This window comes from Cricetulus griseus, chromosome 5, assembly GCF_003668045.3.
Source record: "Cricetulus griseus strain 17A/GY chromosome 5, alternate assembly CriGri-PICRH-1.0, whole genome shotgun sequence".
NCBI lineage: Eukaryota > Metazoa > Chordata > Mammalia > Rodentia > Cricetidae > Cricetulus > Cricetulus griseus.
The window spans coordinates 104,189,186-104,207,512 of record NC_048598.1 but is presented as its reverse complement, the minus strand read 5'-3'; the positions used below and the strand labels follow the sequence as shown (position 1 = coordinate 104,207,512).

At 47.1% G+C, this 18,327-nt stretch overlaps 1 protein-coding gene across 2 annotated transcripts in view; it reads right to left on the bottom strand.

Annotated features, from left to right (window-relative positions):
• Positions 1 to 7,374, bottom strand: part of Fbln5 (fibulin 5) — a 71,308-nt gene extending 63,934 nt beyond the window's left edge. The window contains exons 1-3 of one of the 2 annotated variants that reach the window (XM_027419135.2): positions 7,358 to 7,374; positions 3,005 to 3,059; positions 604 to 655 (exon numbers count right to left, since the gene is read on the bottom strand). In XM_027419135.2, coding sequence (XP_027274936.1) covers positions 604 to 655; positions 3,005 to 3,059; positions 7,358 to 7,374 — 124 coding nt within the window. Of the gene's footprint in view, positions 1 to 603; positions 656 to 3,004; positions 3,060 to 6,852; positions 6,909 to 7,357 lie in introns of those variants that run through there. The other variant, XM_027419134.2, reaches the window with a different exon arrangement.
• Positions 7,375 to 18,327: the final 10,953 nt, after the last annotated feature.

The window sequence follows — 18,327 nt, the reverse complement described above, 5'->3', positions numbered from 1 at the left end:
TCAGAGATGCTTCAGTCGAAGAAGGGACCCAAAAGTGTAAAAGGCACTTGACTGCTGAGGGTAGGGGAACAGGCTACCAACCAAGGAGTGAACACAGTTTCTAGAGTCTGGGAAGGGCCTCACCAGACAACCAGCAAGGATGGAGGACCTGAAACCTACAACTTTTCAGGAGGGAAGATCCCACCAACCTCTCCCAGGAGCAAAAAGATGCTCTCTCCTTGAGTCCCAGAGAAACACAGTCCCACCAAAACTTTGATATTAGCATGGTAGATGCTGGGCCTCTGATGTAAATGGCTCTGGGATCTGAAATGGGCACCATTTAAGCTACTATGCTTATGGAACCATGTGGAGGCTGCACTGGGGAATAGATCCAACAGGAACGCTTGTTGGAGATAGAGATCAGTTCTTTGACCCTGAGCGGTGCCTAGCACAAAGAATATAAGCGACGAGGGCAGCACTGGCTCAGCCGTTCCATCACTGTGTTCTTCCCTGGAGAAGGCAAATAGAGCTCTGACAACACTGAACAGCAGTGGCAGAAACACCGTTGCAATTGTGCCCTCACCAAAAGTCCCCACTGAACAAGGGACTGTCTGAATCACATACCTAAACACCGTCCTGTCTGTCGGTCCAGGTCAAAGCCGTTTGTGCACTGCTGCTGTAGAGGAGAGAGGAGAAACAGGCCAGGTCACTTGATTTGCATTCTTCGTCACTATAAAAATGCCGAAGAGCATTTGGGAAGTGGAGTAAAGGGGAAAGGTGCACGTGACACCCACATGTCAAGTAGGTCTCTATTTGGAAATGTTTTCTTACAATCATTGCACGCTTAGTGCTGTTTTATTTTTTAAACCCCTATACCAGTGCCTCATGGGCCCTGCTTTCAGCACTTGTAGACTTTGCAACACCCAAGTGATGGGGAGCAGTAATGGCCATATATGAAGCCACACTGCAACAGCCCTACTTCCAGAGAAGGCAGCTGGCCCAGTGCTGTCCAACTCTCCTTCACAGAACCCCCAAATAAACGCTTTGACCCCTGTGAAACTCTCCGGGAATCTCAATTGTATTCATAAAACAAAAGCTACATGGCAGATGTGGCCCATTTTCTAAGCAAAGATGATTGGGACATTCCTTTAGTTCAGTTTCAGCAAGGCAGCAACACAAATGATGCATTTTGTCAATTGCAGAAAGTTGTGATTTTACATGTAACCTGAGCTAAAACTGTACATACAATTTTTTTTTTTAGTTTTCCTTTGTTTTATTTTCAAGACAAAAATTTCATTGTGTAGTTCAAGCTGGCCTTGAATTCATGGTCTTCCTGCCTCTGCTGTGCTGTGAACGTGTGTTTTTGGTTGTGGGCTGAGCCATCTTTCCAGCCTTGACTATGAACTTTTTAAAAGCTGAACTGGGAACAATTTGCAGGCCCCTTGCAGGTGCCTGGAGTCTGGTATAGGAATGAGTCCAGGGTCTAGGATCATGGTACCCTGTCGATAGATATGCAAAGGACCCAGAAGAGCCTGGAGTCTGTAACAAAACCCAGAAGACCAAGTTCCAGTCCTACTCTCCAATTCGGTGCCAGGGTAGAATGGGCTCAAGCTACTGGTTTAGTTGGTTTCTGATTCTCACTGGGGCCCTTACTCTCTTCATCCCTTCCCTCTGCCTCAGTTTCTCTATCTAAAAATAGGGTTCTGCTATTTGCTTTTAAGTGGTTACAAAGAAGAAATACATTACTATATATGCCTAGACTAATTAACACGATCTTGTGACCACTGTCTTCTTCAGGCCTAGAGTCCTTACCTGTAACCCTTGGGGCTAGATTAGAAACCACCAAGGTCCCTCTAAGATCTAAAATTCTGTGCTACACTTCTCAAGCCCTTCCTGTCTCCAATGGCCTAAGTATGTCTAATGGCCTTTGAGTCACTTCATAACTCTTCCCCTCACCTCACCCCAACATACTTTTTCAGGGCTAGGCATCAAACCTTGAGCATGCTGGGCAGGTGCTCTGCCCTTTCCCCCACGGCAGCACCTCAGCCTTACTCAGAGATGGGATGGTCTTTATTTTTTCTCCACACAAGGGCCACTCTGAGCCATCTAGAGAGTGGTTCTCAGCCTTCCTAACACTGCGACCCTTTAATACAGTTCTTGTTGCGACACCCCCCAACCATAAAATTATTTTCGTTGCTACTTCATAACTGTAATTTTGCTACTGTTATGAGTCATAATACAAATATCTGTGTTTTCCTGTGGTCTTGGGTGGCCCCTGTGAAAAGATCTTTTGACACCCCCTCCAAAAAGGGTTGTGAGCCACAGGTTGAGAACCCCCGATCTAGGAAATTCTCCCACATTGCTTAGGATTGAGGCACCTGGTCCCTGTAGCTTTAGAAATGAGATACTGCAGCTTCTCGCAGACCCTCACCTTGAGCCTAACCTTACTGTCCCTTTCCCACTCCTCCCAGGAGAAGGGACAGCCCCTACTCCAGGTGGCTGAATTACCCAGCCCTGCACACTGTATATGGGATGTTTAGGTAACCTCCACTTCCTCCCCGCCTTCTTCACTGGGTGTTGTATGGGTAGAGACACACACTGTCCTACCCCTGGGGGACCTTTGTGGCATCCCAGGGGCACCCTGACAAAAACAAACAAACAACAACAAACACACACACACACACACACACACACACACACACACACACACACACACTGGACTAGCATTTAAGCCAAAGACAATCTCTCTGAGAGGCAAAAATGAGACTGCAAGGTCTGATTCAAACAGTCTTAGGTTTAGAGCCAGGACAGTGAGATCTAATTCCAGCTTTGCAACTTGAAGCCTACATCACCCTGGGCCAACCTTATCCTCCCAGTGCCTGGGCTGTGATCTGTATATAATATGGAGGGTAGTGAGTTTACTGCAGAATGCCTGCTGATCCTCTAATCCTGGGATTCTAAAATACATGGCCAGACTCCCTCACTCTAGCTTTGCGACATGCTTCTAGACAACTTGAAACCTTACCTGTGCATTCCCGGGGTGTGGAAGCCAGAGTGCCAAGATAGCAACTGTGAGTATCCTGTGGGAAGAGAGAAACTGAGAGTGAGTGCCAAGGGATGCTCATGTCCAGGAAGCCCAGGCATTTAGATGGTGACTTTATCATGTGTTTGCAAATGGATAGGGCACACTCAGCAGAGCCCAATGGGACTTCCAGACCCCAAATCACTCACAAGAGCCAGCCTCTTATGCTTGCTTTGTGAATTGGAATAGTGAGTTAGGGCATAGGCTTGAATACAAGAGTTTGCTGCTTAGGAACAAAACACCAAAGACCCACAGCTGCAGCGTCAACCAGTTGTCTTGGTCTTTCATCATCCTGCATGGAATCTGCCTGAGTTAATCATTATTCAGACATGACCACAGAGCCAAGAATCACTGTGTCCTTAACCATGAAAGCTAAAAAGTGAGGTGCTTTGACTTCACAGGAAGTCGCTTGACCAGAACTTGGAGCCCTCAGTCCACACATGTGAGGACCCATGGTTGAGTGGACCAAGAAGCCAGGGTCCACAAGTAGCTTGTGAGACCTGCCATCATAGAGGGGGAAAGACTGAGAAATCCGTGCAACACCCAGAAGAAGAAAGGCAGTGGGAAACAGCAGGAAATACCATGACACCATGGCTCAGCCAACATGGCCACCCACAAGCCAGTAAACAGTTCTGCCTGTGGGTAATCTGGTTCTCTGCTGCGGCTGCGCTTTTGTCTGGTGAAACTGTGGTCACCAGTGTGCTTTAAAACTTCAAAGTCTATGCCACTCACACCCATTAAGATGGCTATTTATACACCATGCACGTGTGTGTGTGTGTGTGTGTGTGTGTGTGTGTGTGTGTGTGTGTGTGTGTTGGCATGTGTGGGGTGCATGTGTGTAAGTACATTTGCACATGTGTGTGCATTCGTATGTGTGTGCATTCAGAGGCTGGCATCTGGTACCTCCTCAGTCACTCTTTACCTTACATACTGAAGCAGGGGCTCTCACATGCACCCAGAGCAAGCAAACACTCATATACATAAGAGAATGTTTTTAATCTTTAAAAAAATCACAGAACAGAAAACAGCAAGTTCAGGAGGTTATGGGGAGATCACCACTCTTGTGCATTGCGGATCGGAATGGGAAACCAGCAATCCAGCAGGCCCAGAACATATTCCCCAGAGAACTGAGTCCTGGACCAGACAGACACCTGTACACTCGTGCTCACAACAGCATTTTGTACAATGATCAAAAGGTGGATACAATGCAAACGTCCATGCAGGAATGGCTAAACAAAATGTGAACACACACACACACACACACACACACACACACACACACACACACACATATTATTCAGCCTTAAGCTAAGTGGGATATGATACAATATGGAAAGCTGGACACCCTGCTGTGTGCCTGTAGTCCTAACTGCTCCAGAAAGCCAAAGTGGGAAGGTCACTGGAACCCAGGAGTTCAAGGCTAACTTGAACAATATAGTGAGATCCTATCTTAAAAAAATAAAGTAAACAGTGGAAAAAGGCAGATGATGACATGGCTCAGCAGGAAAGGGAGCTTGTCATCAAATTTGATGACCTGGTGGCCAGGACCCACATAACAGAAGGAGAGAAACAAGTATTAAAAGTTAACTTTTGACCTCCACACATGCACCGTAACAAATGCCCCAAATAGATGGATGGATAGATAGATAGATAGATAGATAGATAGATAGATAGATAGATAGATAGATATACAGACAGAATGAAGAAAAGGTGACAACAGGGACGAACCACGAGGACATCATGCTGTGAAATAAGTGACTCACACAAAATCATGTAGAATTCAACTTACATCATGTACCCAGAGTTTTTAGACTCAGAAACAGAAAGCAAAATGGTGGCTCCCAGGGCTGTGAGAGTATTCAATATGTACAGAGTTTCTTTCATATTTTCCCCTTTTTTATTCTGTTTGCTTTGTGGCTTGGGGTGCCATTTCATTTTTGAAACAAGGTCTTACTCTGTAGCCCAGGCTGACCTACGATTCACAATATGGCCCAGGTTGCCCTCAAATTTGTGGCAGTTGTACCTCGGCTCCCTGAGAGTTGGGATTACAAGCCACAGGCCACCATAGCCAGCTTTTGCTTTTTAAGACAGGGTCTCAAATACAGCCCAGGCTAGCCTCAAACTGGCTATGCAGCCAAAGCTGGCTTTGAACTCTTGATTCTCCTGCCTCTACCTCCCAGATGCTGGAGTTACAGATGTGCACCACAACATAGGTCAGGGTACAAGAGCTATTTTGCAGGATAAAGAGTCGTGGAATCATCACATAGCCAAGTGAATGCACATAGCACAATACAAAAGGCATACAGACGCAGGGGTCTAGCGGGTTACTAGTGTTATTCAGTTTTCTAGTATTTGTCTGACAACTACTGTTTGAGCATAGACACTGGACAAGAGTTACAGACCTGTGGCCCCATTGCCCACCACCTGAGCTGGCTACTTTGCAGCATGGACCAGGAATGGAGCTTCCCTTTGATGAGAATGCTAGAAAAACCCAATGGATGCTAAGAGTCAGGCTGAGGGAGGGACAGCAAAGTCAGGGAAGGTGTCCCAGAGGAGGCGGTCTTGGATGTTTTGAAGCATGGCCATGAACTTGGGGACCTAGTTGACCTGGTTGGAGTCTGAGGCTTGTTGTGCTGCCCTACACCATGGCTCTATAGTCCCCGCCTTCTCAGAATTAGTGCTCAGGAGATTACAAACTCATTCACATCCCTGTCACATGGCTCAGGAGAAACAGCAGTAGGTAAGTAGAGGACCCAGAGTTAAAGTGGCATCCAGATAAAATTGAGCCTGATGCACTGGAAGATGCAAACCCACTTCCTTCATGGAGTCCCAGATCCAATCCTGAGTAGACAAGTTTTCGTTTCATCTAAGGGCCTATGTGAGCCAGGTTCTCCAACACTCGCGACAGCTCTGACCTTATAAAGTGCAGAGCCAAATCCCGGGGCTTTTTGATATTTGCAAGAGCCAGACTTTATATCTGGAAGGAATGAGAGAACAATAACAAATTTATTTTCCAGTCTGTATATTATGAATTTCAATGTTTTCCTGTTTCTTCACATGAAGTTTCCTTTCAGGTGGTTATAAAATCCTGTCTCGTTTATGTTGGAGACAGAACAGCCTGGCTATATGCAGGGGAGTTCAAGAGCGACTGGAAAAGGCATGCTAATCCTACCGGCTTTCCCCCCCTACCCCACTCCCCATTCCTTTTGGCTAGAGCCAGCCCAGGGCCAGCCAGCCCCAAGCCCAGCCTCCTGGAAGAGCTGTGGCTGGGTCCTGGGGGCCAAATAAGCTCCAGGCTAATGGAAAGGCGTTCCAGAAGGAAATAGTACCCAACTCTGCTGCTCCCACATCAAGAATAGCTGTAGCTTGTCATGAAAACCTTAAAAACTCCAAAAATGAAGCATAATTAATACCGGAGAGGGAATCTGTGTTCCAAAGCTTTTCTTTTGAATCTTGGTCGGCCATACCCCCTCCCCGCCAAAAAGGAAAGTGAATGAAAACAGACCCTCCAACTCTCAGAACTGTCTGTCATTGACAGACACTGCAGGTCTGGACGCAGGATGACAATATTGCTATGGCTTACCATAATATGGCTCAGCTTGTATTAGCATGCATGCACCCCTCCCACACGCAAACACACACAGAAAGTGTGTAGATCTGTGCAGGACAGCTATGTTTTCAAGAGACGCTGGAGAAAGGCGGAACAGATGTCATCCTTAAAGTTCCTCAAGGCTCAAGGATTATTTGACTGGAATTGCAATTTCCGCAAAGAACAGCAAACATTTGCTTACATGCGTCTCTGTCTGCAGTGTCCACTGTTCATTGGCTCGAAACTTCTGGGTCCCATGCCCTCTGTGAATCGCACACATAGAGCAAACGCAGCCAGGAGTGTTCTGAGACTCCCTCGGCTTCTCTCCCGCAGCCTTCGCAGCAAAGCTGGTGCCGTGGCCAGCGGTTTCCCAAATTTAAAAAATATGTAGTGTGATATTTTGTAAAGTGCGCAAAAAAGTTGCTGCCCTTTCCAAAAAAGAAAGAGGAATGACACAGGGAGGTTGTCTGCAGCCCTCTCTCGAGATGCTGGCTCCGGACACTGTTAGAAAAATCCCCACTCCCAAACGAAGGCTTCGAGATGGAACTTTGAGCGAGCGGCGCAGCTTTTTGTAATTAACAGTGTCATTGCATCACTAGCTAAACTCTTTTCCAGTGCCCTGACACGGGCGGAATCTCAGCCATAGCCATTTTTCCACCCATCAGGTCTGGAGTTAGGTTTCCCGAGCCTGGAGCCTCCGAACCTACCTTTTTAATCCTGGCATGACCAAGATGCGCGGGAGGAGAGGCGATGCGAGGAAGGCAGACTCTGCGGCAGGACCCGGGCGACTTGCTTCCGGAGGGGCCGAGCGGGCTGCGCGGAGGGCCGGGACAGTGCCGGGTGCTGGGAGCCACTGCAGAGCCCTCGCCGCCAGCACCTGGTTTCGCTTAACCCCCTTCAGTAATTCAGCATTAAACCAATTGGAGGAGGAATGTCAAAAATGAACACTTCATTTTCTAAGTATGTTAAACAATGCAAATGGGGCCTCGGTCTGGACACAGCTGGTTCAGATTACAGCGCTCACCAACTGGCTAGACTCCTCACAACAATCTTGGGGCGTCTGCCAGGGCCAAGTGCTCGGCGCTGGGAGGGGAGCCCGGCAGTGCGCCGAACTGGGGGGCGCCCGGCCTCCCCTGGGCGGAGCAGGGCGCGCGCGACGGGGAGTGTCATCCCGCCCTGTAGAAGCACGAACTTGAACTCACTACCAAGGGCTGGGACGTGCGTGATGCTCCCAAGCAAGGATGTGGGGCAGGAGCGGAGAAGGGAGGCTGTATGAGATCAGAACTTCAAAGGGTACGTCTCTCCTTGGCCGCCCTCACATCGCTCTCCTTGGCCTTTTCTTGCATTAATTAGTAAGTGTCTCTGGCCTTCAAAGTAAGTAAGAATAGTGAGCCACTCATGGGCCCTGGAAGCCCTCTTTCCTCTCTTCTCTCCTCTTCTCCCGGATTCTTCTCTCCTCTTCTCCCGGCTTCTTCTCTTCCTTCTTCTACTTTCCCTCCTTCTTGTTTTCTAGCACCAACTCTAGAGGAACCCGCTCGATCTAGTGCAAAAGTACCAAAGACACTATGATCCAAAAGACATGACCAGACTGTCCAACCTACAGTTCAGGAAGCTCACACCAAAGAGGTCCCCGCTCTTTACCCCAGGTCCATGCAGCAGGAACGAGCTGTTTCCTTGGAGATGGGGATAAGAGAGGTTGGGTGACTTCTCCACTGCCACACAGCTGTAAGAGATGCCAGCGAGCCTCCCAAGTCCACATCTCTGTTTAGCCTTTTCTAAGGACACTGTTTTAAGGAAATGGAATCTCACTCTAAAACCTCATTAGGCTAAACAAGAGCAGCTGGACGTTGATGCTGTTGACGCTCAGTATCCAACTGGACTGATCTATTTATTCTCTGTGTGTGTGTGTGTGTGTGTGTGTGTGTGTGTGTGTGTGTGTGTGTGTGCCTGTGTATGTCTGCATGCATGAGTGTGTGCATGTGTGTATGTGTGCACGTGTGTAACATCTAAAAATAAACTACTTTTAGGTACATCTTATTCACAGGGTTGTGCATATTTCCTGTTGTACTAATAGCTAGAATTATAAACAACCTTAAGGTCCACCAGTACTGCACCGGGGAGCTAAATAAAGAGAACTCCAGAATTGGGAAATAAATGAGAGTAATCCATCAAAATAGCTAGTCACCAAAGCGTGCACACTGGCCAGCTCCATCTATGTGGAGCTAGGCAGTGACTGGGAAACCCCTCAGTTGCTCCTCGTGGTAGCTTCTGGCCAAGGTGCAGACTCAGGGCTCACGAAGCTGTGCTGCAACATTTTAAAAATGCTAAAGAGGCTCCTTATGCACTAATATTGAATGATTTCCTATATATTTTATTTCAAGTAGTAGAATGTTGATAGTCACAGAGGCCAGTCTAGTAGATTAATATAAAAAATGTGATTATAGGGGCTGGAGAGATGGCTCAGCCGTTTAGAGCACTGGATGTCTTGCAGAGGGCCTTGGTTCAATTCCCAGCACCCACATGGTGGCTCAAAACCACCAATAACTTTAGTTCCAGGGGATCAGGTGCCCTCTTCTGACCTCCAGGGGCACTGTGTGTATGTTGTACACAGACATACATGCAGGCAAAACACCCATACACATTCCATAAAACTTAAAAAAAAATAAAAATAAAACAAATGTAATCTAAAACTTTGTAAAAGTATGGTTATGGAAGGAAAAAGTCAACGAGACCAACAGCATAAAAAGTGAGTTGTAGAGCGATGTGTGAACCATGCCACACTAGTGTTGTTAATCTCTCACGCACATAGTTTATAAGTAAACAGTAGCAAAGGTATATAAAGACAGGAAAAAGCCTGGTGCATAAGGGGTCGACACTGACTTTGGTTTCAAGCCTCTATTTTTTAAAATTAAATTATTTATTTTACATCCTGATCAAATCGCCCCCCCATCCCCGCTCCCCACCTCCTCCTGCCCCTCCCAATCCACTCCTCCTCCATTTCTATTTAGAAAGGGGCAGGCCTCCCAAACAAAGCATGGGAGTGTGCTTTGTGGGGCTTGAGCATGCCAGGTAAGAGCTCTACCGCTGAGCTACATCCCCAGCCCACATCCTGGGTTCTCTCAGCTGGTCAACAAGCATCACATGACCCGGAGGCAACCTTGTCTATCTTCTCCGAGGCCTGCATCCACCACCTACTGAACCAACCAACCACACGTTGGTTCCTACTGAAGCTGCACCAACGAAGACCAAGTGTGCCACCCTGATGGCCCTTCTCCATCTCCTGTTCTTAACTATGGAGTGTTTCACATTTTTCTTTACAAATTCTGTTATCAAAGGCACTAAGTGTGACCCCCAGGTGGGACAGCCATACACCTGCAGAAGGTGACTTCTTTGACATGGCCAGCTCCCGTTGTGGAATATTAGTTGAAGATGTGTTGCATTCTTTTATGTTGCATTTGTTTAACTCTGTGAAACTGTGCTGTTTTGTCTGTCTAAAACACCTGACTGGTCTAATAAAGAGCTGGACAGGCAATAGCTGGGCAGGAGAGAGAAACGGGTGGGGCTGCCAGGCAGAGAGAATAAACAGGAGAGGAGAGGAGCAAAAGGAGTATAAAAAGGAGGAGAAGAGGAGGATAACCCAGGCCAGTTACCCAGCCACACAGCCACACAGCCAGCTACGGAGTAAGAAGGAAAGAAAGGTGTATAGAATAGAGAAAGGCAAAAGCCCAGAGGCAAATGGTAGAAGGGACAATTTTAGTTAGAAAAGCTGGCTAGAAACAAACCAAGCTAAGGCCAGACATTCGTAAGTAAGAATAAGTCTCCATGTATTTATCTGGGAGCTGGCCGGTGGGCCCCTGAAAGAGAAAAAAAACCAACAGTTCCACCACCAACAGGCTGGTGGAAAGGTGGGTTCCAGAGTGGAGTTCTGTGTCAATGGCCCTGTCTTTTTTCCATGGCTTGGAGCTGCTGCTGAAGACGCCATCACATCCTCACCTCACTGTCCAGTTGCTCAGTGCCGTCTCCCTGTGTACCAATCTCCACTATCCTGACTCTGCTCTATAGTCTACGTGCCAGGCCACTCCTCACTCACAAGTGTTGCACTCCCCAAAACTGGTCAACTGGCCCACAGACTGTGAGAGATTCTGTCAAACATCTGATAACATCAAAGCCCATGAGCTCCAGCATTTCCTGGTCACCCAATCTATTTTTAACAATAAAAAGAGGATCTGGGTGTAGCATAGCAGCTCACACCCCCAACCCTGGCAATAGAAGGCTGAGCAGGAGGACCCCTGGGAGTTGGAGCCAAGTCTGGGCTACAACCAGAGTTCCAAGCCATCTTGGGCTACAGAGTGAAATCTAGATTCAAATATCACCTCCTGTCCTCCAGAGGGGGAGGGGGAGAGAGAGAGAGAGAGAGAGAGAGAGAGAGAGAGAGAGAGAGAGAGAGAGAGACAGAGACAGAGACAGAGAGACAGACACAGACACACAGAGAGACAGAAAAACAGAGACAGACACAGAGAGAGACACACATTCTCAGCTCCCTGGCCACCTGACTCTCACTTCAGTCCCAGTTCCTGTGGGTGGTCTGGCTCCTGGGTTCTGTGGCATCGTCTCCAGGGTCCCCTCTAGCCTTCAGGCCATGGCTGCCTGGTGTGGCTTATGACTGGGTTGCTTCATCACTCCATTTGTCTTTCTAGCTCTTTCAACATTGTAGCTAGTTCCCTGCAGTAAATCCTACCACTGCTTGCTGTTTTCTTCCTGGATAGGTGGAGACAGTTGCAGGCTCACCTCCACCTCTGTTTTTTTACAATAGCCTTCCCAATTTCCAGGATTTTTTTTTTTCTGTTTCTTCATTGTTTTACTGTTTCAAGGTCCGACTGGCCTACAGAGACAGAGTCTTGCTGTGTAACTCAGGCTAGCTTTTAATTAATTCACTATGTAGCCCAGGCTGGTCTTGAAATGTGCTACCCTCCTATCTAGCCTCTACCTGACTGGAGGCTCCATTTTGTTTGTGTTTTTTTTTTTTTTAATGGGGTCTCATTATGTAGCCTTAGCTAGCCTGGAAATTGCTATGTAGACCAGACTGTCTTGAATTCAAAGACCAGCTTGCCTCTGCCTCATCAGTGTTGGACCAAGGTGTACACCATCACACCTCAGGGGAGGCTCCATTTTTGATGGGAGAGATGTCAACCCCCCTCTCCTCTCTCTCTTGCTTGCGTGTGTGTGTGTGTGTGTGTGTGTGTGTGTGTGTGTGTGTGTGTGTGTTGGGGGCTGCTGAGAAAGAAATTGGGTATCTTTCTCAATTGCTGTCCACCTTATTTTTTTCAGACAGGGTATCTTCATGAACCTAAAACTCACTGATGCAGCTAGGCTGGCTGACCATCAATTTCCAGGTAAATACCCCTCACTAGCACAAGGGCCATAGATCTGCAGTACCTTACCAGGCCTTAATGTGGACTCTGGGGATCCAAACTCAGGTCCTTATGCTTGTGAGGCAAGCACTTTATTGATTGCAATTTCTGTAGCCCAAGAGTAACTTTAAAAGACAATAAGTGCTTTGAGTCCAGTTTCAGTGTGTAGCCCAGACTACCCTGAAAATCCCCATGTGAGATCAGGCTGGTCTTGAACTCCATGGAGGCAGTCTTATGGCCTCGGCCTCTTGAATGACGAAATTACACATATCCAATATCATACTTGGCTTATCATGTGTCTTTTCAGTTTTTCCTACTATTCTGTGTTATTTCTAGAAAATTGATCATCAAATCAGGGCTAAAGCCATGCTGAGAAATAGGAAAGCTACCAGCCACATGTGGCTATAGAATGGAAACTTAAATTAGTTTGAGTGAGATCCAAATTTCAGAACTTAATAATTGATTAAAAAAAAAAAACACTCAGAGTAGCTGAGAAATAAGGATGGTCTGGGGTGTTTGTTAAAACACAGATCCCTTGGTTATAGCCCTGCAATTACAGGATAAGAACCAATGGGGGTATGTGTTTGTGTTTGCGCACATACCGAATACTGTGTGTGTGTGTGTGTGTGTGTGTGTGTGTGTGTGTGTGTGTGTGCACTCACGCATGCGCACATGCAGGTGGGTGTGCATGTATGTGTAGGGGTCAGAGGTTAACTTTGGGTGCTTTCCTCAGTTGCTGTCTACTTTACTTGAGACAGGGTCTCTTACTGAGCCTGGAGCTCACAAGACTGGCTGCCTAGCAAGCACCTAGGATTCTCCTGCTTCTGACTCTGCAGAGCTAGGGTAACAGATGCACGCTGCCACACCCAGCTTTTGCCACACTGGGCACTGGGGACCTGAACCCATGCATGATTTGCTAACTGAACAGTTTTCCCAGCACCCTGCCCTCATTTGTTTGTTTGAACAGGGTCTCTGTGTAGGCTTGATTGTCCTGAAACTCGATATGTAAACCAGGCTGGCCTCGAACTTACAAAGCTCCACCTACCTCTGCCTCCTGAGTGCTGGGATCAAAGGTGTTCACCATGAATCCTGGCCCAGTTTTTTCTGTTTTCCTCCCCCCCCCTTTTTATGAAGAGGCTGATCTTTCTGGGCTGGATATCATGTGGATTTTAGGCAGGTAATAAGGTCACTGAACATCACACCATTTAACAGTTAAACGTGTTATACTTCCAAACCTCGATTCACCTTTCGTCAGAGAACAAATAGACATGATGTCAGATGGAAGCCTGACCTTGGCTAATCCTAAACCTGAGTCTGGAGCTCCATAGAAGCTTCTTTGTTTTACAGAACAAAATGTTAAAACCACAGTCAGCAAAACGATGCACGAAAAGCCCAGGCACTGCCATGGTTTGCTGAAGTACCAGGCAATTGCAGGCATGCGCAGAACATCCCAGCATCCTGCTCATGTTTACCATGGTGGAGCCTCTGAGTTCAATCTCTATCACCAGAAAATAAACAGAATTAAAACACACACACACACACACACACACACACACACACACACGTAAAGTCCAAAAGTAATGGTGGAAGAATAATCCTGGGGCAAGAAAGTTAGGAAGATCTGCTTCTGGTAGCTTCTGCCTCCAAGTTTTTTGTTTGTTTGTTTGTTTGTTTGTTTTTTGTTTTGTTTTGTTTTGGTTTTTGAGACAGGGTTTCTCTGTGTAGCTTTGGAGCCTATCTTGGCACTCGCTCCAGATAGATACCAGGCTGGCCTCCAACTCACAGAGATCCGCCTGCCTCTGCTTCCCGAGTGCTGGGATTAAAGGCGTGCACCACCAACACCCGGCCTGCCTCTGAGTTTTGAGGTAAATCAGATTCTCTGTGTGCTAGTTAGTTTTTGCACTGGTTTAGCTACCAGTCCCTTGTGTATACCACCCTCTCTTAACACCCTGAGACCTGTACACATCTGCTAAAACTTTCCTCCCACCAGTGCCTGTGCTTAGAAAAGAGAGCTGGGGCTGGAGATGCCTCAGTGGTTAAGAGCACTTGCTGCTTTTACAGAGGGCTGAGTTTGGGTCACAGCACCCACATCAGGCTGCTCACTAGTGTCTGTAACGCCAGCTCCAGGGACCTGACACCTTCATTTGGACTCAGAGGGTACCAGGCACACACTGGGCACAAGGACATCAGGCAGGTAAAACACTTATACACACAAATAAAATAAATAGAGCTGAATGAAGGAAGAAAGAAAGGAAGAAAGGAAGGGGAGAGGGAGGGAGGGAGGAAAGGTGGGAGGGAGGGAGGGAGAGACAGAGAGACAGAGACAGAGAGACAGAGAGACAAGAAAGAGCAGGACCTGATCATGTGTACTGGTGCCTGCCATGCCTTCCCTGAGGGCCGTATGAGCTGGTGACCACTGATAGGCACTATCTATTGAACACTGATAAAGTTTTGTCCCATTTTACAGCTGAAAGCTGAAGCTCAATGAACTTAAAGAACCTTGGTGTCTCACAGAGAAGAAATATGAACCAAACAAAGCCAAGTTGGTCTGATTTGGAAGGCCTGTGAACTCATAGCTAACTGCACTTAGGAAGCACTTGGATGAGTAAATGGCCAAGTGAATGAATGAATGGCCAGGTGAGTGAATGGACAAATGAGTGAGTGAATAGACAGGTGAGTGAATGGATAGGGGGCGGGGTGGTGGTGAATGAACAGGGGAGTGAATGAATGAACAGGTGAGTGAATGAATGGACAGGTAAGTGAATGTAAGTGAATGAATGGCCAGGTGAGTGAGTGAATGGACAAATGAGTGAGTAAATGGACAGGTGAGTGAATGGACGGGTGTGTGTGTGTGTGTGTGTGTGTGTGTGTGTGTGTGTGAATGAATGGATAGAGGAGTGAATAGACAACTCCACAAAAAGATTCATCAAACTTCATATAAAGGATGTTGAAAAAGTCTTAGCAAATGGGTAACTACAGCATGTTCCTGGTTGGGAGGTCTTTCTATGAATGAATTGACAATTCATCCCAAAAGACTCATAAAAAAAAAAAAAACAGAATTCTAACATTCAATATGGTGTTTTTAGAAAAATGGAAAGAATAAATACCTGTAGACAATTCACTGGATTCTTCCAAACAGATCACTACTCGGGGAAAAGCAATCACATAGCAGCATGCCATTAGAAAGGTTTGTAAGGGATTTGTTTATTTATGTGGGTGAGCCTTTTGCATGAATGCTTGTGTTCTGCAAGCATGCCTGGTACCAGTAGAGGCCAGAAGTGGGCGCTGAATCTCCTGGAACTGGAGATGGCTGTAAGCCATCTTGTGGGTGCTGGAAACTGAACCTGCATCTACTTCAAGAGCAATGCGTAGCACCTTGCTCTGTATGACAGTAAATAAAGCTGCCCTGGCACAGAAGCAGGCAAACTGGCAGATCAGGGGGGCAGGACCCACCCCCACATCCAGTTCCTAAAACATGCCTATGACAGGGTGACAGGGGTAATTGACTGATTGATGGTATTGCTTCAAAATCATCCCTATGGTCACTACCAGTGTAAGTTCCAGGAGAGCTAGAGATTAAAGCTAAAATGAACCTATGGGGGTGGAGAGACCTCTCAGCAGTAAAGAGTCCCCACTGCTTTTCCAGATGCATGAGTTTGGTTCCCGATAACCAAACTGTGGTTCACAACCACCTGCTCCTCCATTTCCACAAGATCCAGCACTCTGGCTCCCACTGACACGCCTTTCACGTGCACGAATGCAGATACACACACATATACATAACTAAAAATAAAGAAGAAGGTAAACAAAAATGGAACAATGGGGCTGGAGAGATGGCTCAGGGGTTAAGAGCACTGACTGTTCTTCCAGAGGTCCTGAGTTCAATTCCCAGCAACCACATGGTGGCTCACAATCGCCTTGAATGAGATCTGGTGCCCTCTGCCTGCATGCAGGCAGAAGACTGTATAAATAATAAATAAATAAAGTCTTTTTTTTTTTAAATGGAACAATGTGTGTTGTGTAACCCTGCCCTGCTAATCTGAGCCAGCCGTGGTCTCTGGCATGTGTGTCTTGAAGCACAGCCTAGGACTGTGTACCCTACTTAGTAGCCTGTCACACCACTAAGTAGCTAGCCTTTGGAAGAGATGAAACATTTCCCTGCACACGACTTGCTTTTCCAAGAAATAGCTTTGGGACAAAGAGCTATTACAGATCCGTTTTCTGTCTACTCTTTTCATTAATTAGTTCAGAAATTTGTGTTTATATATGTGGCCAGGGCCTGTTTGGAGGTCAGAGGACAATTTGGAGGAGTCCCATCTCTCTTTCTACCATGTGAGTCTGGGAACCAAATCTGGTCACCGGTCTCGGCAGCAGGCACCTTTATCAGCTTAGCCATCTTAGAGAAATGGCTGAGCTACCCGGGATTGAGCCTCACTTGGTAAACCTGGAGGAGCGAGAGCTCCAGATGCAACAGGCCTGTGGCTGCAGTTTGTGCTCTGTATCTGTGAGACCCCACTGCTCAGGTGAACACCTTCCATCCTCCCTCCCCCCCTCCCTTCCTTCCTCCCTCCCTTCCTCTCTTCCTTTCTCCCTCTGGGATGGAACCCAGGAGCAGCTAGGCCAGCTTTCTACCATTGCTCTCCATCGTTGTTTGTTTCATCTGCAAAACAGAACTTCACTTTCAAGCAGCTGTGGAGACCAGAGAGGAGGGAGCAGAGACTAAATAGACAGTAAACTCCCTTTCCACACTCACTCCTAGGAAGGCATTTTGATGGAATTCATTTTCAATGGGGGTGGGGGGGGGTAATGGTTTTCATTAATAGCGATCCACACCATGAAATGTGAAACTGAGTTTCCCCATATTTCCCCTGTCACTTCAAAAACAAAAGTTACTCATCGATCTTGTAGCCTCACTATGGTGAACAAATTGGACAGGACAGGACAGGACAGGACAGGACAGGACAGGACAGGACAGACAGGAGGGCCCTTTCTGCAGATGGCAAGCACAGCCTTATATTTAAGATGGTATTTGATTCTGATGGCGGGAGGTGGGAAGGTGTGGGGGACCCTTCTTGGCAAGCAAAAAAGAAAAACACCGAGTTAAGAATGATCTGAGAGGCCAGCAAGGGTCGCCAAGCGGTTCATCTCATAGGACCTCATTTCCTCGTGTCTCCGTCTGTCCCTGTGTGTCTCTCTGCCTCTGTCTTTCTGTCAGAGAGTCAGGAGGCCAGGGAGTCTGTGGGAATGCCTGTGGGACCCTGGGAGCAAGGAAGGACACAACAGTGAACGGATCTAAAAGTGAGAGCAAGAGGCAGCCACAGAAAGCAAGCGATGTGGCATTTGGATCCTGGCCTGAGCTTGCCACGGTGTGAAAGGGAAGACCGGTGGCGCTATCAGAGAGCATGAATACCCAGCGAGTGCTGGGCAACAGTGAGGAATGACTTAGAACGCCTGCTAAAAATAACACTGGATGTTTAATTGTTAGTACAGGTTTGTGGAGGTTGTGTCTTTTTCAGTTTTCTGTTTGTGAAGGTCAAACTATTTTTTAATTAAAAATCTATTTTACATTTAGTTTGTGTGCATGTGCACACGTACATACATTATGTGTGGGTGCATGCATAGCCACACAGCACATGTGTGGAAGTCGGTGGACAGTTAGTGGGAGACGCTTTTCTCTCCCTCCTTCCACTATGTGGGTTGCATAGATCAATCCCAGGCACCAGGCTTGGCAGCAGCCCCTCTGCCTGCTAAGACATCCCTCCCTCCAGCCCAGAAGTATATTTTAGTGATCCAGGAATGGTGGGGATATCAGAGGTTGAGTCAGGAGGTTGGCCACTAAGATTGAGGCTAGCCTGGGCTAGGTAGTGAGTTCCAGGCAAGAGAAAGACTTTTTAATGTTTCACTTTTTAAACTTATGACAAAAGTGAGGCCTTTTCTCCTTCGTTTCTCATAGTGTGTGTGTGTACATGTGAGGAGGTCAGCAGATGGTAATATGAAGTTAGTTCTTTCCACTCACTTTTACTTGGATTCTGGAGTTTAACTGAGGTAGCCTGGCTTGCACAAGTGCCTTCACCCACTGAGCCATCTCACTGGCTCCCCTTTTAAGTATCCTTTTGTGTGTGCACGCTTGTTAGTGTACATGCAAGTGTGTTTGAGAAAGCCTGGCAGGCAGAGGCCAGCAGGGGAGGCTGGGCTTCCTCTATCACTCTCGAATTTTCCTTTGAAGCAAGGTTGTTTCCCAGACCCTGGGGCTTATGTTACGGACA